At 31.5% G+C, this 25,508-nt stretch overlaps 1 protein-coding gene across 1 annotated transcript in view; it reads right to left on the bottom strand.

The window, feature by feature from the left end:
• LOC130450939 (lachesin-like) overlaps nt 1-25,508 on the bottom strand; it is a 214,605-nt gene that overhangs the window by 111,956 nt on the left and 77,141 nt on the right. Inside the window, exon 3 of the mRNA XM_056789689.1 lies at nt 22,600-22,751. Within this exon, the coding sequence (XP_056645667.1) occupies nt 22,600-22,705 (106 nt within the window). The 5' untranslated portion in view covers nt 22,706-22,751. The remainder of the gene's footprint in view (nt 1-22,599; nt 22,752-25,508) is intronic.

The raw sequence follows: 25,508 nt of genomic DNA, 5'->3' as shown, positions 1-25,508 counted from the left end.
AACTAGAATTCTAGGTTTTATTAAATCCTGGAAATTTATGTAATGATAATAGATTTATTCCAACGACATATTACGATATCCTGATAGAATGTTATAAATTATATCTGTTCTGGAAAAAGAAACAAACTAGGTATTTCTAGGACTTTTTTTCAGTAATTGACTCACTGGTCGACTATTTGGAGGAATTCAATCAGGAGCGGCTTTGGTTTATCACACTGACCCTTCTTGATTCTGATCGGAAAGTTTTTTTTTCGATTATATTAAACCTTCAATTCTATCTATAGTGTTTTCAAATATTCTGTTTTTTCTAAAGTTTGGAATCGTTGGAATTGACCCTATAAAATATCATATCCATGTAAATCAGTGAGAGCGCTTTTAATTTAATCAAGCTTCAATATGATACGAATGGTTATAGAAAGATGTTAATTCAAATTATTTCTGTTTTCCATTCCACTGTTTTTATTATTGTCAATGACAATGTGCATATTTCTAAACTGAATAAAATGGAATAATACAATACAGAACACACATAATATCATTTTATGAAAAACGCTACTGTTTTACTATCTTGATTGCAATTTTTTATATAAGGTGAGAAATATCAACGTTGTATCCTCATGAGAGAAATAACGATAAAAGGCTGTCTTGTTAGGAGTCGATCAGATTAACCCGAGGAGATGAAATGAGTAAAAGTAATTGCCCAACTACATAGGATGTCAGCAATCCCAAAAAGTATTAACTATAGTGAAAATACACGTCAGTATTAATGAGTTATATCATGTGAAACTAAAAAATGTGCATAAGACAATAAAATTGTTAATATAGATGAAGTTCAGAATCAAATATCTTAAAAATGGAGACATAAAGTGAATATGAACTTTTGGTAATCACTTTCACATATAGAAGCACTTCTATACTTTAAGTTACAACTTCCATAAGCGGAGAAAATTATACAAAATTCATGGTTGTAGAAAGTATCTGTCTCTTCTTCTCACTCTATGTGCATTACAAAATTGTTCGACTCAATTTACTTGATAATAGATGAGAGTTTTTGTGGAAAGTAGTTCACTTTCAAGTCGCTCCCAATCAAATATTTACGCAACTTCTTTCAAATACCTTTTCGTTCAATAAAATGCTTTGTAAGTCATTTATAGTCACAAATTGTTTCAATTAATTGAATCACGCTGCCGAAGATGTCTTGAATAATACTCTTTCAATAGCCAGTTTGAAGAATTACAAATGCTTATTTAGCATCTGTCACGGTCTGCCAGAATTATGGACTTAAGCTAAATACAAAGAAGACTCGGTCATAATCAGTCAACAAAATGTACCAAAAGGAGATATCACAAATAAATAAAATAAGTAGAAAAATTAATGTAACTTCTTCTTCTCTTGAAATCTTTATTTCCTTTCGTGTGTCAGAGATTGCATTTTTATTCTCCTTTTATCCATATATCCATACTTTTCGATCCTTTGCTACTTCATTCACCTGCTTTATTGTTTTCTTTTGTCTTTCCTCTTCCTGGGCTAATTGTTGTAGTCATATGTTCCTGGATCTTCCTTTATCTCTTTTATTATATCTTTTTGTTTCTGTCACTTCTCTTATTAGACTATGGGATGTTCCTCTTTTATGAGTCCGTACCTGTTTAAACATTTTTTAACTATTTCCATCCTCGTTTTCCCTGCTATTTTCCTCAGTTGCTTCATCTCCTCTGCTACCATACTACTCCATATCTTTTTATTCATTACCCAACTTCAATATTTTAACGTGAGGACCCTTATCAATTTTTTTCCTCCTATTTCCTTTTTCCCGAAAATTATTTTGTGTATTATTTTGTATATTTGATTTGATTTTCTTACTCTGTTCGATATCTTCGTCTTTTGTGAGAATGATTCCCATGTCATTCTATCTATTAATTGTCCTTTCATTATGAAATGTTATCTTCTTTGTTTTAATACAATCCTTTTGCATTTATTGATATTCACTCCAGTTCTTGTGTCTTCTATTGTCATCATCCATGTGTCTACTTTTTTTCCATTTTCTTAAATGTTACTATATCGGCTGCATTTAGTAATCCGTCTTTGTTTACCAGTTCTTGGTTTCTGTATTCAATTATTCTCTCCAGTTTATAGTTCTCTTTTATTATTTCTATCATTTTATCTATGGCAAGTATAAATGGAAGAAGACTAAGACTATCTCCTTGTTTTACTCCCATCTTCATTTTAAGCTCCAATTTAACGTAGGTACCTGGAGACCGCAATCCACAATAGATGGGATCCTAGCATAGAGATACGAGCAGGAATGGTACAAGCAAGTATTCACTATTTAGACAATCGTCGTCAATGGTTTCGGAAATCAACAACTTAGCCATCCCACGCTGCTGTAAATAAAGTGATGATACTCAATATGATAGCCAACATGGGAGCCAACGATCGATAACGGTCACGGCAAACCAAGAAGAAAATGTCTTAATTATTCCATCTTCCAGTTCACAATTGATACGAATGCGCACGATAATTATGTTTCGTCTATTAACGGTATCCAACACGATGTTTCCATGATGTTTCTTTACAAAAGTATAATTTCGGGTGCATTCCCTTCTGGTAGTCAAATCTTTCAATCTTTTCATTCGGATATTAGTAATGTTGTAATTTTTGTTATTACTAGCATGTAAGAGCCTTTTTATGATACACAGTTTTTTACAAAATGACAAGATTCAAATCATATATTGAACTAAATAATCATGCTTTGTTGATAACTTTTCATATAATTTACTGCGTTGGAAAAGTTTTTCGTTTGAGTTAGTATATAACCTAATTTTTGAACATAGTTCTCAAACACTTCATCTCTTATATATATATAATATATATATATATATATATATATATATATATATATATATATATATATATATATATCCTATAATAAAAAAAGAGAGTAGGATTAATTGATCGTACCAATTCTCTCAGAGGACGAAGTATTATATATGTTGGTAAATAACTAAAGGATAGTGTATTACTAAATGTCGGTCTTCGTGATTGTGGCCTACACTAATCCCGGATTAGCAATGTTGGCTTAACTGCAATACTAATTTGTTGATTTTGCTGGAACGACAGTGAGTTATGGCTTCAAACGCTTGCATATGCCGGTAACTCATAGCTAACAGCAGAGACATATAAATAAACCAACCAGAAATAAATAGATAGTTCGTAACAGTATTGGGGTGGGACACATCAACAGTTTTTTACATTCAAATAAATGTTCAGTTACCAATTGCAGCCAGCATAGTTAGTAATGTAACTGATACTTTTATGTTACCATTATCCAACATTATTCGGAGTGTAAAATAAATCTGTGACATCATTATTGGGTGATTTTGGGAGGAATTTGTTCCAATTTTGATTTGATAGAGATGTCCACCCTTAAAAAAAGAAGACGAGAATTCAAAACCTATTTATTGTACAAAGTAGTGTTGATTTATTATAAGTAAGTTTTTCATACTGAATAGAAAAATTATTCTAATAAAAATTCTAATCTAAAATGATTCTTTTTTTTTAGGAAATTACTTCCGTGTGCAATCCATTATTTTTCTTTTTTGTGTCTTGTTGAAATAACATTAATCTTCTGCTTTTTTCTGCATGGCTTCAAACGTTGCCGATCGCTTTTCCTAACATTTAAATTCAACGGAAATATTTTACATTTACGAGGTACAATGGCGAAGAAAACATATATGTATACTTCCAATACTCACATTCGAAAAACTAAAATAAATTGGAATTTCGACTCAAAAAGAAATACCTATATTTTTAATCGTATAAACTATTTATTGCAATATTCTCAGTTACTTTTTCGAGTAAAATAGTAAAAATGCATTAGAAAGTTTTGTTCAAAGCTTGTGCTATATTTTGACTGAGAAAATGCAAGGTCCAGAGTGTTTTTATCAATCCAAAAGACATTTAACAAATAAAATAAATATTAAATATAGCAAAAAATAATAAGAAAACAATATTTGATTAAATTCAAAATTCAACAAATTGAAATTAAAACAAATTAAATTCAACACTCAAAATTACTCGAACCAAATCTGTTGTGCATTTTATTGGAAGGACTTAAAAGTTAACAGAAAAATATCGGTTTTTATCATCTACGACTGCAATCGTTTTTTTTTTTCACCAAATTGTCAATTTTTTTCAAATTCTGTAGGTAGCTCAGAGTTATCATTGATAATTTTCGCGAAGTCACCTTTGGAAGTTAGTTGGCAGCTGAATTGTGTAAAATGTCACAAAATGTATTAATTCTCCTGACTCATTTTGTTATCTTTCCAGAGAATATACACCTAAAAGCCAAAAAAAGCTGTGAAAAATATTCAGCAAGCTTTTTGGTAAACCAGTGATATGACGTGAATCTACCAATCACATAAGCGACTGTTATATTTGCTTGACCAACATCAAAGGCTTTTCGATGAAATCGGAGCATATGGTAAAATACGCGGAGGTGTCTTCTGTAACAAAAACAATCCCCCATTTGGAAGAAGTTACTTACAGCTCCTGTCAGTCCTCAAGCACCCCATTCGATTAACCATTTGGAACTTAATTATCTCCTAAGATATTTGGATTTAAACAAAGGAAAAGCTGAAGTGTTAAGTTCAAGACTGAAACAGTAGAATCTACTTAAGACGGGAATTAAAGTTACTGTGTACCGTAAACGTCACAGTTCATATGTTGATTTGTGTCCAGAAGAGAACGATTTTGTGTACTCTAATGACATTGAGGGCATGTTGGTTTATGAACAACGGTCAGAGGAAGGGATACTTTTCTTCGAGTCCTCAAGTCAGGTCTAAATGCTGTACTGCTCTTTAACGGAAATGAATTTCCATCATTACCTTTAGCTTACGGATCTCGTTTAAAAGAAACATACGACATCATGAAGCTAGTGTTAGAGAAGATAGAAAACAGCAAACATCAAGGTTAATCTGTACAGATTTGAGAGTTGTTGCTCTAATTTCCGAACTACAAACTGGCTACATAAAATACGATTACTTTTTATGCGAGTGCAATAGCCGCAATATGGCGCCAGGAATTGTTTACTTTCCTGAGCAAAAAATTGTGAAAAAACGCCCTTTATTTAGCTCCGAATATATAATATTACCACATTTGCTCATCAAATTTAAGCTAATCAAAAATTTTGTAAAAGCCATGGACAAAGATGGAACTGGTTTCAAATTTTTATACTAAAATTTCCTTCTTTGAATGACGCTAAAATAACAGAAGGTGTATTTTTTGGAACCGACGCCGACGTCAAACAATCAACTAAAGATCCAGCATTCATTAACACCCCAAATAAAAAGAAAGAGAAACTTGGATGGCGTTTGTCAAAGTAACTGAAATCATTTTGGGTAACTACATATCTGACAATATTCTGACCTCATCAAAAAAAGGCGCAATGTATATTAAAAATTGGGAGTTCCATGAATCCCTAAGATTTCTGAAAACGGTAAATTTATTTCTCACAAAAATGTGACGTCACTCAATTTAAAAAATTACGAATAACATTTTTTTATTGACTAGTGTTATAGTAGGTACTTACGAATTGCCTAGTTATTGAATGAAAAGTATAATAATTGTGTGTATGTCTACAACATAAAATAGTGTTGGTGGTGTATACAATTAGTTCGAGATTACGGTTTCAAGTTGAAATAAAACGTTGACAAAAAGCACGTTTTCGTTTGGCACTACGTAATATACATTTTCCAGGCTTCCATCACTTCGCTGGAACTCCGTTCATTTCAGAAAGTTTCATAACTAATGAGGCATGTATGAACCAAGATATATTTGTTCAGACAAAGTGGATTTTATGATAAAGTGGAAAAAAATAGGAAATATATTGATTGAAAATCATAAAATTCAACTCTGGTAGCAATAAGATTTCACTAAAAAATTTGCCATATTTTCATAATCGACCATTCTGCCCAGTTAATAGAACAAATATCGGAATATGACGTATATCTATGAGAAATATTCAATTTCAACATTGAAACTCAAATATAAAACCTCTTATAGCTATATTTTTTTTTCGTTCTCGAATGTATTCAATGACACTGAATGCAAATTGGTATTTTAATTAAGTATGAAATATTTAGGATAAACCAGCCGTCGGTACTCGTATCTCTTCCTACATATTTTGTTTGAATAATGGCGAAATTCCTGAAATATCGACTGAAACCAGGGGCTCTCACTCATTTGGAATTATGTTGGACCATTTACTTGCAAATCTTAAGAATGTTTGTAGTTGCATTTTAGCTCGGTCTTTAGAATTCCTTTCATATAATCTCAAAACCAAAATCCTAGGTTCATGTGCTATCTCATAATAACGTTCGTACAATAGAATAATTAACATTCGCGAAAATTCTCGAATCTAACTTTGATTTAAAGTATAAAATATACAGTGAGAATTAGCAAGTCTGGTAACAAAATGTCTTATCAGAGTTAGTTCACAAAAACATAACAATTGTACGAGATTTATTAATTACGTCCTGGAAATGTCTTCATAAATTTTAATCTCTATTCAACTTAACGCAACTATTCTAATGATATTCTCACGATATAAAGCATCCTCCTGAAGTTAATCTATTCAGAAGCTTCATTGACAGGCAGAGGACTCACCTCCTTTGAGAAGTGACTTCATAATATATCATATTAAAAAGTCATACGGCTTATATCAGGTTTATAGGATGAGTGTGGCATTGTTATAATCTTTTTTTGTCAAAAAAATCTTGCATAATTAACGAGGAATAAGCGGCCCCTTGTCATTGTATAATACCCAGCTTGTTTTGCCGGATACTGATAGTTACTATTTGGTCGGCAGGAGCACTGCCATGGATATATATAAACCTATCAAATAATTTAGTTGCAACTTGGACATCTTTACTTCTGTTGGACGTTTCCACCCATTTCTGTCCACTGACTCATTTCCAGTGATTATCGGACTCATTCAGCTTTTGCTTTATCAAATACTTTCATAGGTGAGAAATTTGGCACCTCATTTGCACCGGTCAGATGTTATCAACGTGCGTAAATAGATGTGGTATCAAGAGCTACTTCATGTGGGTTGTTTACTACTGTTTTACGTTCTTATTTCGCCTTTCCAAAAAACGTGTTTCTGACACACACTCACCTTCATACAGCAACTGATATTTGATTGGTTTCTTTTGGAAAATACACAGAAAACTAAATTATTAGTAACCACATCTCACACCTAATGTATTAAATTTGGGTAAGGATGTCGCGTATGATTATATTGAGTGAAATATGATCATACCCATGTAAACTTCCTAACGTCAAAAGTATTTTAATTCTGACCGGAATGCATATTAATTCACCTTACCATTTTAATAAACATTTCTAAATGGTACTTTTCCAAATTGCCTTGAGACGAAATAATTACCTACCTGGAGTGAAAGATCAAATAGTGAAAGGAGTGAAGATCAAATATCGAACTATTTCTGTTCAATTATAAAATACTTACTACCCATTAATTTGGACTTGGACCAATTACAAAATACATAAATAATGCTATATTCTTCCTACCAAATACTATTTACCTCAGCAGTAACAACCATCACCCCACTACAACAACTTCCTGTGATTTTTCTAAGGCTTTCGATCGTGTGAATCATATTATTTCAATTAACAAATTGCAGTTCTATGGTTTCAGGTGAACACCTCTCGTATGGTTTAAGTCAGCTTGTAAGGGTTGATACAACGATGTCTTCTGGAAAGCAGCTTGAATAAGGAGTGCCGCAAAGATATTTACTGGAAAGCACTTTCTACGTTGGAAACTACTTGTATTCTAATACTAATGTTTAATGCTGAGCATTCTACATACTGGTTTAATGTTAATGTTTATTTTTAATACAAATTAATCGCACATTGCTGCATATTCAATCTTATTATCTACTTTATTCACATTGAATTTGTTTTGTTTAGAAAATGCATACATGTGAGCTATATTACATATAAACATTTTTACAATATATATTTCTAAAGGTAATATCGTTATTTCGACAATGAAATATTTTCTTCTTCTTTTTCAAATGTTGTCATGAGAAAGAAAATCAATACCAAAACTGTCTCAGTTAGTCCATATTTTCGTTGTATCATCAGATATTTCATACAGCTTCTTACTAAACAAGTGATAACTGCTATTTGATTACTAAATCCAGAATATTCCAAAAAATGAATTAAATGTTTTAAAAAATGTATTCACTGACATATTTTTCGTAATTATACTCTGATTTATTTGATTTCTACGCTCTATCTTACTTAAATGAAAGATGTATGTATTATCGGATTGTGCTCTTTGTTACTTCCCCTTATTTACCATAAATAATTTCATTTATCACAACCAACAAATGATATTTATTGAATTTATCTATTGCTATTTCCTAACATTACTTTTACGATGCCAGTTTTTTTTTATTTTAGTACATAGTTATAACAAATTTCAGCAATTACTATGTATTCTTTTCAGGAGAATTTAGACCAATCCAAAAATTCACAAGATATCCCATTAAAAAGTTTCATTCACTGGTGTCTTTGGATCCCAAATTTAAACCACTAAACAATAAACGAAAACAGAGCCACAATATTAAAGTAATTACGAGACAACCTAATCCGATAGAAATGAGATCGACACTAAATAGAAAGTGATTATAAACATAATAACAGATTGAATTATATGATAATTAATATAAAACTTTGAAACTCATTAAAAACATGCCACATTTCTGAATTCGGTGGGATTTTTTTACTGGAAACAAAAGAAATAAATACTTGATTCTTCACGGAGAATAGGTGTCTCACGAAAAGTACCCTGCCTATACGAGGATGGTTCCAGAAGTACTTGGCCTGACCTAGAGGTGGCGGTAGTTGCTTGAAAAATACCACTTTATTAGAAAGAACACAATCTATACAGCATATGTTTCAAGTTTGCAGACGCCAAGTTATTTAGTATTTGTTCGGCAGCCATCAATAGTGAACGTCTTCAGTAAATTTGTAAACATAGAAAAAATTGGTAATCGTTATTTGACACAACTTTTATCTTAAAGTTCTTTGCCCAACCAATACAAAAGCTGAACTAGTTATTACTCCGTTGAAAGCAAATTCAATGAAAAACGGTCTTATATGTCGAAGAAAAAACCACTGTTCCACCAAGACAATGCACAGATTCAGAAGTCGATGGCAACAATGGTTAAATTACGAATTACAGTTTGATTTTCTTCCTCATCTTCTTTATCGACCGTATAGTCCAGATCTGGCCCCCAGTGACTACTGGCTATTTGTTGATCTCAAACGAATTTTTGCCGATAAGGAATTTAGCTCAAATAAAGAAGCAATTGCAGAAACTGAAGCCTATTTTGAAGCAAAAGACAAATCCTTCAACAAGGACGACATCGAGAAGTTAGAGGAGCGTTGGAATGATTGTATTGATTTTGAGGAGATTACATTGATGAATGAAATCGATTATTGGCCAAAAATGTGTTTTCCTTAGTTAGTCGCACGACCTATTGAGTGATGTTATATATCAGGGCTTTTTAAACTTTTTTATATAGCGACCCCCTTCAAGCTTCAACGTTCAGTTGAAAATCGAGGAGCGCGTTGTATTTATTATTTTAAATGCCACTTCCATATTTTCATTTAAAGGCTCTACATAACAGTTTTGCATTGCCACTTTTTTCAAAAAATAGTTATAATAAAACTACAATAGTATTTTGTATGATTTTTATTTGTATTTATTTAGTATTTATTTGTACGTAGTGTGTATACTAATTTTAAATTTTTATTTATAATGATTGAAAAGTATCAGATCTTTGCGACCCTTTTTCAGTAGTCTCGCGACCCCCTTGGGGGTCGCGACCAACAGTTTAAGAAGCCCTGTTATATATTATTCGACATAATCGCCATTAAGATTCAAACAATTGTGGCGTGTTTCTAAGATTATTCTCTTCGAATCGTTAACATATTATAAGGTTTCTTTCTAATGTACTTTGTGCCTCAGGTTACCCTTTGAGAAGTTAAAGAGTTAAATCATAGTCCACATTAGTAGGCTGGGGAAAAATGGTCCCACTAATATCTTCCTATGAATATTAATCATGATTAGCACTTTATTATGATGTGACAAAACAGAAATTTTATGCTTCTTAAACCTCTTTTGATAAGAGAGCGAAAATTCAAAAGCCTTTCATAATAGTTCTCCCAATATATCTTGAAGGTATAAATATGTGTATTTTGTTATCAATTCCTATGTATCATTTGATAATTGTTGAGGTTTCCGTCCTCGGTTATGTTTTAATGATATAATATCAGCATCGGAGTAAAATAAATATTTTTCAGCAAACTGTGTATAAGAATAAAAAATTCTATATTTTGAATTATACTTATATTCATCGTGGAGGAATCTTACTAAGATCTCATTAGGTAAATGTCTAGCTCAACCAAACGAAAACCAAATTTTCACTAGCTGAGAGAATTTATTTTGTATATATATATATATATATATATATATATATGACAAAAAATGATATATTGAGAAATATAACGGAAACTATCACATCCAAAGTGAGAAAAAGGTGTTGGACATCAATGTCGGAATAAAAACCATATTAAAATAATATCCGCCACAATTCAGAGCGATTGACAGGCTTCAGTATTTCATTGACATGTAATATGATGAGGAATATTATTGTTTTGAATCATTCTGATATGTTCACCTAATAGATTTCCACAATACCTCCTACTTCTAATAAGAATTTTTCAATCAATAAGAGTGTTGTTGTCCCTGTAACATTTCAAATTAAAAAATTCCCTTATTTCCAATCCTATATGTATTCTGTGAGTTCTCCGTAATAAAATATGTTTGAAGAGTTTGGGTTGACAAATAGTCCTTTATCTCCCAGATTCTTTGCTATTTTTGGAGATCACGATAAATGTTTTCCAGTCATTCTGGGGACATACGTAGCCCCAACCCCAACCAAACATCCCATTAGATTAATTAGAAATACCCACAAGTGAAGTAAATAAAACGTTGAAGATCACTTTAACGGAATTGTTGAATTTGTTATTGTCTTTAGTAACTTATCAAATAAGTAAGTTGTTCTTCATTTTAAGATTTTTGAACGTTTTACGAAAAAAAATTAGAAATTGATTTACCTTACTTAATTTAATAATAATTATATAAATTTTGCATATGCACGGTATTTTAAATTACAAAACATGTGAATATCGAAATAAATTGTACATGTGTTCTACGTATGATATCAAATTAACAACCGATGCTTATAATCACACAAAACACATAAGACCAAGCAAAAATGCGCTACCACTATTAAAAAACAATTACATGTAGGACTTAATGAGTTTTGTCGAGTAATAAGACAAAAAACACATTTTTGTATAGCCTAAACCAAAGAAATACCCAAAAACTGATAAACACATTCAAAAGTCTGTTGGCTAATAACAAGGGTTACGTCATCAAAAACAATTTCTCAATGCTTTTTTATTAGAATATGAACCAAGACAAGGAGGGGGAATGAGCTTTCTCTTGTTTTTAATAGTCATGGATGATATAATACTAAAGATAATATAAAAAAAAGAATTGAGTACATACTATAGGATAAACCGAGTACAATTTTCGGAATGAGGCTTCATTAATAACAACCAAGATATGGGAAAAAGAACTACAGGACAAAAATCTGGTTAATATTGACAATTGTGTGTAGAAGAATATAGTAATAGAATGGGATAATGGAGGGAGTCGGAATGATTTAAAATTGTTCGGTGATAATACACAGAGGAGGGAAATAATACACAGGGGAGGGAAGGACGACGCGAAAATAAATGGAGAAATCTCCAGTGACTTTAAACTTTATCATACACTCCCAAGGTCATTCAAAGGCAAAAACAATCGGTAGAAAAACCAAAATAACGATATACAAAAAAGTATAGCGCCCAATATTAATATGTGGGTACTGAAAAACAGAACTAAAGACAGCTTGGGCAAATGGCTGAGATGACAAATAAGAGACAAATTGAAGCTATATGAAACATACGAAAGAGAGGTAGATCCAAGAAGTAGCAGCAATATTGGAAAGAAGAGGAAAATAAGGCACCAAATAAGACCTATAACAAAAAATGATAGATAATGGGACAAGTTGATTAACGAAAAGAAAAAATAGGAAAGTCGTACACCTTTATGTTAAAAGGCTGTTTTAAAAACTAGTCTTCAATCAAATGAGACCTAAATTCAAAACGATTTAATAACAAAAACAAAGTAAGAATTATGAAATAAAAGGAGACGTAAAATATTAAAGAAATGTATATGGAACAAAATAATGAGTTTCGCAAAATGACAAAATCACGATAAACAGGATGTTTCTAAATTTACGCAACAAAATTTAGAATGTGATTGCTCGTATGAATTTAAGCCACCCACCCCTTTCCGAAATATCACCCTTAATAGGCGGTGATAAAAATTGAGAATTTTTTTCAACAATTTCAACAAAACTAGAAACTGGCAATTCTGTTATTTTCGTGCACTTGTAAACGACCCTTACTGAACCTCTATACCTCCAACCTTTTTTTCAAGACGAAATTATTGTTTCATTTAAAAATATTTTGTATAATTAAACCTTTTTTTCCAAAAAACCAATAGCTGAAGAGAATAAAATGAATACCATGATTTGTATTTTTTTTTTAATAAATTGAGTGGATAACAGTAAAGATGTAAAAAGTAATATGATTCATAATAAATGCTGGAATTAACCACCTATAGTCAAAATATATGAACCTTACGAGTCATGGATTGCCGTACACGTTCAAAGATTTGATGAGCATTTCTTTTGTTGTCACACGCTACGATTCTTCAAATTGTTCATATCAACTCTGGTTGTCGTGAATACTAATGATTTAAGGTAATCTCATAAACAGAACTCATAAGGATCTAACTTTAGAGATCGAGGAGGCCAATGCTGAGGCTCTCCTCGACCAATCCAACGGATGGTATATCTTGCATCTAAATGTCGCCTAGCAGTCCGACTGAAGTGTACTGGAGCATCATCGTGCATGAACTATATGTTTTGTCTGATATTGCTTGCGATGTCTTCGAGTAGTTACGGGAGATCATTTTCGAGAAAACTGGTGTGAGAATTTCCATTTAATGGATGAGGCAGAAAATATGGTCCAATTAAGTTATCCCTTATAATATCAACCATACTTTCACAGAGAAAACATTTTGAAAATGGTGCTCTATATTCTCATGGAGGTTCTCGTCTGCTCATACGTGATTATTGTGAAATTTTATGATAGATGGGTACTTTTGAAAAATCAAGAATTTTGTCACATTTCTTGTGTTAACTATTCACAAAATCTAGCTCATTGAGAAACATCTATAGGTAAAAGAGATTCAACCTGTTGGTTATTTGGGGTGTTAACAATATTTCTAGTGCTTGTTTCCGGGTGTACATCAAGTTCATCTAAAATTACTTGTTCTGCCATTACGTTTCTATCTATTCGGAAACGACCAATGTTGGTTGAATTTCTTTTTAACATTCCAATTTTAGAAAAGCGGTTGTGAATATGTGCAAATACGAAATGATGAGGTGTCATTCGTTGCAGATATTTTTCAGCATAAAGACGTTTAGCTGGTCGAGAATGACAATCAGCCATATCATACACAAAATGCATGTCGGCCATTTCAGCGTTTGTATACATGTTACAATATAGAGATAACGCAAAAATAACAACCTACAAACTTAGAAGTAAACGTCGATTGGTAACTATCAACAATAGTGTTTGAGATCAAAGTGACTACAGCCTACTATTCTGAAACTTTGTAATTAAAAATAATGTAGAGGTGGTCATTTCCAGCATTTATTATGAATCGTATTACATTCTACATCTTTACTTTTCTATATATTTCCATTCCACTCCATATAATATAACAGGAATACTGAAACAATACCCTTTGAAAGTCGACGGACATTACATAATTCCTTGTTTCTAGTATTACAGAAATTTTAGAACCAAAAAATGAAAACTCAATATTATTCACCATCTTTAAGGGTGATATCTTGGAAAGATGTAGGCTGAGGAAATGTGTTATGGAAAAGACCCATGTTAACTTCATACATCCTGAATTTTGTCGCATGAATGTAGAAACACTATTCAAATACTCGTTAATATCAAGAAACTGAATTTGAATTCAATAATCTTAAAAATTACGCACTTAGAAGAGAAAGTACACAAAAATAACATTTATTATACGAATTAGTTATTCTGGTGGTCATAGATACTCAGATTTGGTTTAAAAATTAGTGAAAGCGAACAAATTTCCATTCGTATCATACACAGCTGTATAATTGCCTTACATGTGGAGTCCTAATTTTTTATAGCTTTTAGGTCAGAGTTAATTAGAGGAGCTAATATTTGAATATGGACATTTACATAAAATTCGTGCTTCGCTGTCTTCCCACATTGTTTATTCAGCTTTTGGGACTGCACCATTATTATCTTTTACCGGGTACGACGATCTAAAATTTCTAATCTGGAGAATTTCTCCTATTTATATAAGATTTTTATTACTAAGTAACTTAGTAAAATTGCATAGTAAACAAGAGTGATCAAAAAAACTGTTAGGGATGTTTCCAATACTAGTTAATAAAAAAAATAACTGATGAATCAGTCAAGAGATGCTCAGAAATTTTTTCCAACTGCCCACTTTATTTGCAATCTATAATAATTATTACAGTAAGCAAATTATGTGAGAATATGTGAAATACAATAAAAATTGAGATGGTCGAGAGAAATCCACTGATTACTTTCTATTATAGCTATAATTAATAACTAAATCGATTAGGTTTGGCTATTAGGAACACACACTCGTTAAAACCTACTAATTAGGTCGTAAGGAATATGCTTTTTGAGTCTACGTTGAACTGTTGGTTGCACCATTAGGTTAGAAACCAGTCTGTTCTAACCTATTTTTATATAAGTTTTTTATTTCCGCTTTAACCGTTGGCACATGATGGTCACGAGTTATGACAAAGTTTGGCACAAACCATGGAGCATGTACAATAATTCGTAGGACCTTCGATTGGAATATGTGCAGAAATTGAACACGTCTTCTGAAGCAAATCTCCCTGAAGTGAATTTACACTTCTGTTCATTGAAATACATGATAGATTTTTGCAATTTTTCATCTGTATAAATTTACTCGTCATTTGTTGCCACATCTACGAATACTAAGATATTAGGGAAGTATTTACAAAGAAATTTTCACTATATAACAATTATTAACCCTTTCAATCCAGCCGACTCGGGTAAATCCTCACGCTTCAAATCCATTTGTGTCAAGGTATTCTTGAGAATTACAGCAGAGTATCTTTCTTTTTTCAAAGACGAGTAAAGCACAATAAATTCAATCATTTGCCAATACTAAAAATAATTTTTACCATTGTATATATTAGAAAAAATACTCTTTTCACTCCATCTTTCGACCTAGAAGAGCTTGAGTTGATATGATCACCTGGTCAAAAACTGTGTTCTTTGGGATCAGGTAAAATGCTGATAGTGATCTACAATGAAACATAGAAGGTGAAACGATAAAGTATTCCAATGATATAATCAAACAGAGCTACAGAATCAAAGCATTGAAACAAATCGTATTGGACTATACTAGAACAGCAAATTCGGTTGCTTTCCGGTCTGATTTCAGTGAAAACTCCGGCAATGATTTGGCGGATAGATCCGTCTCCTATACTGGAAAGATTAAGATACCTTCCCTTGACCTGTTATATTACAGGTAAGTGAGTCACTTTTAAAAGAATCCATAATAAAAGTTGAAAAGACAGAATAGAAGTAATCCTTATAGTGATGCTAGATAACAGAACAAATGATCAACATATTTGACAATAGATAATTGAATAGGTGAACAATCAATGAGAGCTCAATTCTTTTCAATCATTTTTTCTAATCTTGGCATAGAGTGAATTAGGTTCCGACAAATATTTCCATTTAAATTAAGGACTTCTCATCCTTTTTCAATGGTTTTCCAAAGCTCTTCTTGATTCCTGAGATAAAAATCCTTTTTGTAAATATTATTACCAACCACTCCTATCAATTTTTAATGGGATTCATATCAGGACTATTTGTCGGCCACGGTAAAGTCTCAATATTGTTTTGTCGAAAACATTGCTCAATTATGGGAGCGGAATGGAAAGGACAGACATCATGTTGGTAAATTAAATCGTTACCGTCATAAGTTTGATTCACCGATGGCAACATAATGTTGTCTAGAATAAGTGTTGAACCTTACACCAATTCTCCAACAAACGCCAGGCCCATCTATACTCATCCAATCTTAAACATGTACTAAAATTTGCCGAACTTATTACTATTGCTCTTCAAAACTTGAATTTGGTGGTCTGTAAATGTGAATACGTCCGTCCTTGTTCTACTTCAAAATTTTTTCAGCAAAAATCACAATACATATGTAACTAATTACAAACACAACTCTGGATTGCTGATATTCATGTGAAAGCAATGTTTTCCTAGCACTTGCACAGATTTTCAAATCCGAAGCTTTAATTCGTCTACATGCCATGCTCCTAGAAATTCTGTTGCATACACAGCATTTGCAGGCGATTCAAAGGGATGTTTTGCGCAGGGTCCTGTTTTGTTCTTATCACTTCCTCACTCTGGCCACGGTACTCGCATTAAGACCTAGATGAGTTACTAGTTTTCTGATAGACTAGTCGTCTTCCAATATGGCAATAATAGCAGATTTCTGTTATAAGTTTTCTGTTATAAGTTAATTATTGAATAATCTGTCACTGACAATGACAGTGACATTAAGTAGGAACTCTGATCTACGCAAGCAAAATGTAAGTGTGTGCTTTTTCAGTGAACATCAGTATACTTTCCAGGGATTTAAGATGTTTCTTATAATTGAAACACCATACTGTTTTTTATTATGTAGTGATTGATACACGAATTGAGATACATTATGAGTACTGAACAAAAAAAAATACGCTACAACTGAGGTGGATGGAAAATGACTGATTCCATTTCATTTACTCAGTATTATTTTGCCAAATTTAATTTAAAAATTTATTTCAGTTATATTATGTGGCAAGTACTAATTAAATTGCAACGTTTCAAGACTTGGCAGGAAAACTAATTGAATTTATAATTAAAGCAACTGATAGTAGTATTTACGTGTACAAGACCTTAATTAATTGAATAACTCAAATTCTTCGCAAAGGTAGACCACGATTGTGTGTTTCAATTTAAAATATCAGTGGATTTTTCAAATAAGTGAGTTTTTAGAATTGTTAGGTTATAACAATTGGAAAACAGTGATATTTTCTCTTGAATAACAACAATGGAAACAGTAAAACCTTTTTTTTTAATTACAGTAATTAAAACTACTTTTTCACTAGTTTCTTCCACTAGAGGAATTATTTTTACTAAATGATATAATCGGAGAAAAGAGTAACTTGTATCTACGAGGTATGTGAAATTTTATACCACGAATTCAGTGCCTGTTGCAGCAGAATTCTTTCTTTGTTTAACCCGAAAATATTTCGTGTAGTAGAAAAGCACCAATTGCTGTAAAATCTTATGTGAAACTTGGAAACACTGCAGATGAAACTCATAATTTATTAAAAAAGTTGTACGTTAATTATTTGTATGTGTTTGTGAGTACTTGACACTTTTTCAAGTTATCCGAGAATACCAGATCGCCTTTGCAGCTAACAAGTGAATGACAATATCAAGAAAATCTGTAACTTGATCAATATGATCTTCGGTTGATCTTAATGCAATTGAAAATGACCCAAAATTTATCAAAAACATAATCATGTTCCAAGCTGGTTTTCTAGCCAAATTTAGTATCTCAGTATTAAACCATCTGCCTTATTCGACGGATATGCCCTACAACTTCTATCCATTGTCTTTATTGAAATGAACAAGATTTGAGTTCGATGAAGCTTTAAAAGACAGAGCTCAGAAGAAGACTTTCAGCACTGTTTATCTATAGCTAGTATAGCTAATATGTATCGTTTTCGAGATATAAGATTAGTTTTTTACACCTTCCAATGATGGAAAAAGTTGATCCAGTCCTCCTTGAAATAATGAGAAGAATATTTATATTATATATAAATAATAGAAAAGCAATCGCGTTATTTCGTCATTATGCTGCATATAAATAATATAAGGAAAGTACAAATAACATCTATAAATTTTCAATTTACTGGTATTGTTCCAGTTAATCAGAAGAATCAAGCATTCAAAAATTGAAACACTTAATTTGCTTGATATAAATGAGAAGTACTCACTCATACAGTATCAAATTAATCAAACCGATAAGTATGTTGAAAGGAATTAATCATTTAAGAAGAAGAACATCATACTTGTCTTATAGCTGGTGAGAAATAATGTTTTCCAGATAGTTTATGATGATTGAAATGCAATACGATTAGAAAATGTATCTTGTGTAGAAATGTGAGCCGTGATTCAATTTTGGTGGACAATATAGTATCCCACATCAGACATTCACACTAAAATCCTGATCGACTATCTGGAGCGTGGCCAAACCATAAATGCAGATCGTTACAGTCATAGTTTGAAAATGATATCATTTGTGATTAATAAATATCCCACTATTCGACTTGTAATGTTTTATTTTTGATATTTTATAATTCTATTCATTCAACCACGTAAATACACAACTGAAAGAAGTTTCCATCAATTTATGGCAACTAGTTTATTGGGAAATTGATCATATTTGGGTAAAATATGATTTATTAACAAAATATTCCGTTATTCTGCATGTAATATGTATATAACACGAAACAACTCGAATTGTGATGATAAATTCCAACAAATCATTGAAACTATGATAATTAATTTGTACCTGTCCTTTGTATTGTTATTTGTAAACCGATATGTGCGTTGGATGATTCTGTAGTTCCTACTTGTTAAATGCGAAAAAACATATTTTGATTGGGTATTCATCAGTCAATCAGATGTCGCTAAGCTGTATGTGAATAAATAAGAAACAGTAGTTGTCAGTGTATATACAGAATAAGTTTTAATACATATTTTAATACACATACAGCAAGCTGCAGACCTAGTAATAATCAGTTAAAAGCACGTTTCTGCGGAGGGCAGTATCCATAGAAAAAGTTCGAGATGGTGGAAGTGTTTTACTTTGTTCTGGTGCAACATAATTGTTTTCAACAAAACATTACTAAAAGGATTGTAGAAATAATTTTTATCTACAAATAAATTCTCTTCATTGTAACCAATAGCTTGGGCACGAAGATAAGGCTTTATCAAAACTCAATAAAAAATTAAACCAGTTTTTGATCGTTTCTGAATCATTTCATCAGAAAAAGTATGCTGACCACAATGGAAGTTTTATAAAGGAAAAGTATGTAATAAGAGAATTTTTTTCCACGTTTTCTGGTGATCTCTAGATGTCACCAGATGTTATATTGTGAAATTCCGTCTTTTTTCACTTTAATAAAAATTACCCCTATGATATTCTATCGCCAGGATCGGATGAACACATGCTTTATATTTCTTTCCCGAAAATGGAAAGGTATTTGCTGTCAACAAGGATAAGAGAAGTATCTGTTACCCTTTAGTTGACTGGAGTGGAAAGGGAATTGTTAGAGGATTACTACACCCCCCTTGGAAATCGTTGTGGTGCTCATGGACGGTGTGTGCTTGGCTTCGAAGTCGAGAGTTTCCAAGTTAGGATTAGAGGCAAATTCAAGTTGGGGTAAAAGTGAAACGTTGGTTGTAACGAGACCAATGTTAGATTTTTCCTTTGGGTACAAAATCGCACTCCACTATATACCAAAGGGTACTATTTTAACATATATTTCCAACTTTCGAATATTTCTTCATTCTTCATAGTGGACTGAAATTATGGTCAAAGTACAATGTGAAAATATGTATAAAAGTATAACAATCTTAATAATTCCTTACATTAATTAATCGAGAGTTTTGGTGTCCTGAAATCTTCTCTTTTAAGAAGCATTAAATTCATTCCATTCAAAAATCAATATTCAAATTACCACGTGACTTGAATATAAAATTTTCATTGGTTAGACCATTGAAGAATCGTCTTAAAAGTTAGATTGTGAATAACTTAATTTTCATTGGTTAAACTGGGTTGGGTCGTTATGAATGTTAGTAAGGTTAGATCGATTCTGATGAAGTTGATTTTTTTTTATAATTTGTTTTTCCAACATCTAAATGATATGCATATATTACACTAAGAGTATTCAAATCAGTTTTTTCATTAATACGTTTTATGTTGTTTCCTAAAACATGCGGTATATTCCATAGAAAATGTGTGAAGAAAGCGAGCATTTGTCAGAGTATAATTTGCTGTCATTTTTGTGAGAAGTTGTACGATTATTTTACAAAAAATATGCTAAGAGAACTAAGCAATATATACTATATGTCTAACTCTATCAAAAGTGACTTGAAAATCATTATAAAATATATATTAACTGCTGCTCTTCATTTTATTCCCTTTGTCAATCTCATTCCGCAGATTTAGAAATATAATAAATCAAAAGTAATATAATTAAAAATTTCACTGCATAAATCTGACTACAGTTACAAAATTCCAGAACAATGCAGTATCTACACGGGCGAAGTATTGGCAACCAACAAGCCGTAAAAATGTGAACATGTTCCATTCAGAGAATTTCTAATTATTTCATATTCAATGGGCCTCCTTCAAATTGTTTCACCAGTTCACTTAAAGCATGCTCTCTTTACAAAGAAATTTCATAACTGATAACTAATTGTATTTATATTTAAACAAATAAGATGAACTTTAATTTGCTGGATACATCAATATGATTGGAATTATCATTTTTCAACGGATGCTGAGAAATGTTTCTTACCGCTACTTTTCTTACCGCTTTAATAAGTTCAAAATGAACACGCATTAAGGAATATTATTATGATAATCAAAGTCAACCATGAAATGTCACATGTCAAATTGATTCGGCACGTTTTCTATGTTGATGACGCAACGCCGAAATTTAGAGTTCAATATAAGATTAAACCATGAAAACATTTACCAGTGTTTCCATTTCCAAAACACAACTGTTATTACTGTCATTGCTACATCATGCTCCCAGTACTCGATGCTTAGGAGTACCATAGTTGCGTTATTTTTGGGACCGTTGGCGACATTCATACTATTTACAATAACCAAGTTTTCGTATTCAGGAATCGGTGATGAATTATTTTCACTGTGAGATATTAGACTACGGCTGGATTTTTTTGAATTTGTTTCTATGAAGAGAAGCGAATATAATATGTATTATATAATATAGCATGTATATACTAAATACACTGTTTACACCATCACTACACCAACACTCATAATTGCAATGTCTGACGCGCGTTTCGATAACCGAGTTATCGTCTTCAGAGACTTCAGAGATGCGCGTCGGACAGTGTAATTGTGAGTGTTGGTGTAGTCGTGGTGTAAACAGTATGTTCAGTATGGATATCGCCAACGGTTTCAGAAATTCCAACTTAATAGCATGTATATAGATAAATTGCGATCGTATTATAGTGTAAATTATTGTATCAAGACTAAAGTCAACCAAATTACAAATATTTTCAAATCTATTTAATCATTTTGGTAAAACCGGTTCATTTCATTGTAGAAACTTTACCGGTTGTTGGGAACAAATTACACCTAAGAAGAAGAAATTTTGGTTCGAGTAATGTTATCACTTTCAGACACAATTCTCGTCACAAAGTATTGAATAATGAATAAAATTCCTGTCGAAACATATTTTGTTAACGCCCCGTATTTTATTCAACAGTAATAATTGAGACATATTTCATAGTAAAGACACATTTTGAGCCCTGTATATGGATTTATGTCACTACCATATTATTATAATGAATATAAAACCGATATCATTCATTATATCACAGATAAAAATCACTTTTTCTCACCCAACCACTTCTACGTATAGAATCGGAGACTAAGAAATTGATTCTATCGAACAATATTGCATGTGTGATATAAAACATTTTTCAAAGTCGTGTCACAAATATCGAAAGCGGATTTGTATACAAAAATTTCATTCTTTTGAATCAATTCAATTTGTACATCTACGACATTTTACATATCTTGAATCGATGTTTCCAGAATTCGCGTCAGACGTTATGTTTAAATCTGACGCAATCTTATTTTTTATAGTGACGGTGCGCGTCTAAACTTTCACGTATAATAGAAAAATCAATTTAATAAAGCATTTCTTAGTATAAGCGATAATATTTATCAAAAACAATTTCATATTTATTTATATTATAATTCCTCAGTGAAAGAGTGATGAAATTATTCATATTTCCCGCAGTTATTTGAAACAAACTCGAATAATTTAGTTAATGTACCCCTTAATACCAGATTGAAAAAAAATAATGTTATGAGAAGATATAGTTTGATTATAATTTCATTAACTAACTAGAAAGCGTTTCATTTTATTTTCCTACCTTCTGTAAAAATGGCCTGCAATAGAGTGCAAAAAAGGAAAGTTGCTTGCGCAGCTGTCATATTGTGAAGCTGACGGGTGGCACAATGCCTATTTAAGAATCGCATCTTCGATTTCGTTGAACTCTGCACGTATTTCAACCATTCTGGGGACCTGTGAACAAATCACTGGATGAATATAAGCTATTTCATAGCAATGGCGTACTTATTTTTTTACATAGGACACACTCAAATTTTGTATAACATCTTTTCACGTTTTCATTCTAATCTTCACTCAGTAATATAAATAATTCATTGGAGAAAAACTAAGGGAATAATTTGGAGAGATTTACAATAACTAAAAAAATATGGAGTGGTATGTATTGTTACTTCGTTAATCAAATACTTTATCTACCGCGCATTTTTGACATATTTTTTCAAATTTACTATAATATAGCAATTGATAAATCACTTACAAATCGATGCTTTTAAAAACAACTATAGCATAGTATTTTCAGTTACTCTCCACCAAACAGCTACACCTAGACAAATTTACTTTTATCATTACTCACTATTCACTTAACATTTTCAATATACACTGATTCTATTCTCAATTAAATTTAATTTGCTATTTCTTATTCTTTGAAAATAATATATCAACCATACTAGAAATTCTCTCATAAAAGTATTAGTTTAACCTTATTTTTGGTTCCCTCTCATATGCATAAACAGTTGCTAGACCATACAGTAGAAGACGAATCAAGGAGAAAAAGCTGTTTTTTTAAAATAGCACCGTTACGTCCAATAATCCTTTTAAATGCGTAGTGTTTCTCGTTAGGTAACTTACGTAAGTGACTGAAAAATAAATGCGATACGGGTATCTAGGATAGTTTAGATGGTAAACCTATAGATCTGGTTTCGATTTCTGTTCTAGATCGTCCGAATTATTTGTCCGTTACCGAAAATGACCAACGAAGTAGTTTTTCTCTTCCTTTTAATCTTCATTTCCGCATTTACCCAACTTGCTCAAAATGGTTATATGGAAATTTAGGATTCGATGTCACTCTATGATTTTGCACTATTTTCATCGTGTTTAAAATTGCGAATTTTTTTATCACTAATTTTATTTCCATCCCAATAATGATTTTTTTAGTATAATTTTTGCGAAAAGCATTTTTTTATTTTTTTAAATTATAATTTGTTGTTTACTTTTTATTATAACTTAGTCTAGAATCGTGTTTCTCAACTCTAAAGTCTATTTTTCAGTGTTTTTAAACTGTATTTGATTTATTTTTTGCTTTTTAGTTCAGTTTGCTATGTAAACCCGTCACTATTATGTGTTGATGGTTGCATCTCGATTTTGTAAAATGGGGGCTGCGCGCTCACGTAGTTCTATTTACACTCATGCAAAGGATACAAAACAAACTTTATGAGTCCTGACGAATCTAATCACGATAATCAAATATTTGTTCGAATTATTGGATTGTCTTCAGTCCTTGACAAATGTGCAAAATTTAAATAAAATCCGATTGTTCAAAGTAGATCAGAATCAATGTCAAAAAGTATGTTACAAACATCCAGAAAGATCTAATACAAGCGTGTTAAGAATTGATCAACACCTTACAAACCCTTACGTAGGTAGCTTCATATTTTGTTGTTCAATAAATCTTCGATTGATTCAAGTAGAAGCTGAGTTTGTTATCTGAAATTTCGTATTATTTGAAAGTTTGATTTCAATTTTAGTGGAAGTAATAAAGTCTTGGATTTTCTGACCTTTTCGAAACTAACTCTACGTACGCCTTTGCTCTCCAACATTCTAATAAATTTTGATAGGGACGCGTTGTTTTATAAAGAAGGAACGGAATTAGTTTTTGAACAGCGGCGCGTCTTGTTTGTTTACGGTAATACACTTTTCAGAAGACAAACCAGCGAATAAAAGTTTTATTTACAAATTTTACTATCCGTTTCTCGAGACAATCATCCAAATTTGTATACTCTCCATCATAAGAAGTATGTTAAAATTATATTTCACAAATAATTAGTGAAATTACGTAGTGAATTATTTAGTACGTAAACATGCAGCAAATTTTGTGATCTTATGCCAGAAGAAAGGAACGGAGCTCAGAAAATACATGATTTATACAATTTCACATAATGTATGTTCCTGAGTATTTCTGTGTGTGTGTGTGTGTGAATGATATCTAAATAAGATCAATGATTGAAATTTATTATTTCAAATACGAAGAAATAACATTTATCAATTATCTATCAATATTTACAACTTTGGGTATATACGCCTGTGGACTAATTAAAGATATTTTAGGTTATTCAGAATGCTCATTAAGTTTAGTATTTAAAATGCATAACCAAGATAAATTACACCATTGGGAGATATTTGAGGTTAAACACGCTCAAGAGAATTATATACAGTTTAATAAATTTTTAAAACTGAATTGAGTACGAGGTACAAATTAAAGAAAACATAACAAATTTCTCTTTGACATTCACTTGGTTATATGAAATATAGTAGAAAATGCCGTAAGAATTTTTGTTTCCATATACATAGTGATTTGATAGTTTGTAACATGCCATTCGGCAAGTTACGTTTTTCTACAACTATTTTGAATATTCCTTTACTCACGGATTGTGGCTCAGTAGTCATTTCTATTTCAATTCTCACATCCGAAATTTTGAAGTAATTAATTTGTTATAGACTTCCCACTCTATTCGACGTATTCAATAATACTCCAGTTTCGTTGCTTAATCGCCCTCTACCTATCTTCACTCTCAAAGTATTTAAATCAAAGTGAATATAGTAAAATTTGTGGTGATATTCTTTATGTTCGCTGGCAAGTTTTTCTTATATATCTTAAATGCTTTTTATTCAGTGCTCACAAAATTCCAGTTATTTTTTTTAATTTCCTTTTATTTT

This window comes from Diorhabda sublineata, chromosome X, assembly GCF_026230105.1.
Source record: "Diorhabda sublineata isolate icDioSubl1.1 chromosome X, icDioSubl1.1, whole genome shotgun sequence".
In the NCBI taxonomy this organism is placed as follows: Eukaryota; Metazoa; Arthropoda; class Insecta; order Coleoptera; family Chrysomelidae; genus Diorhabda; species Diorhabda sublineata.
Note: the sequence above shows the minus strand (reverse complement) of the source record. Positions and strands in the feature narration are given on the sequence as shown.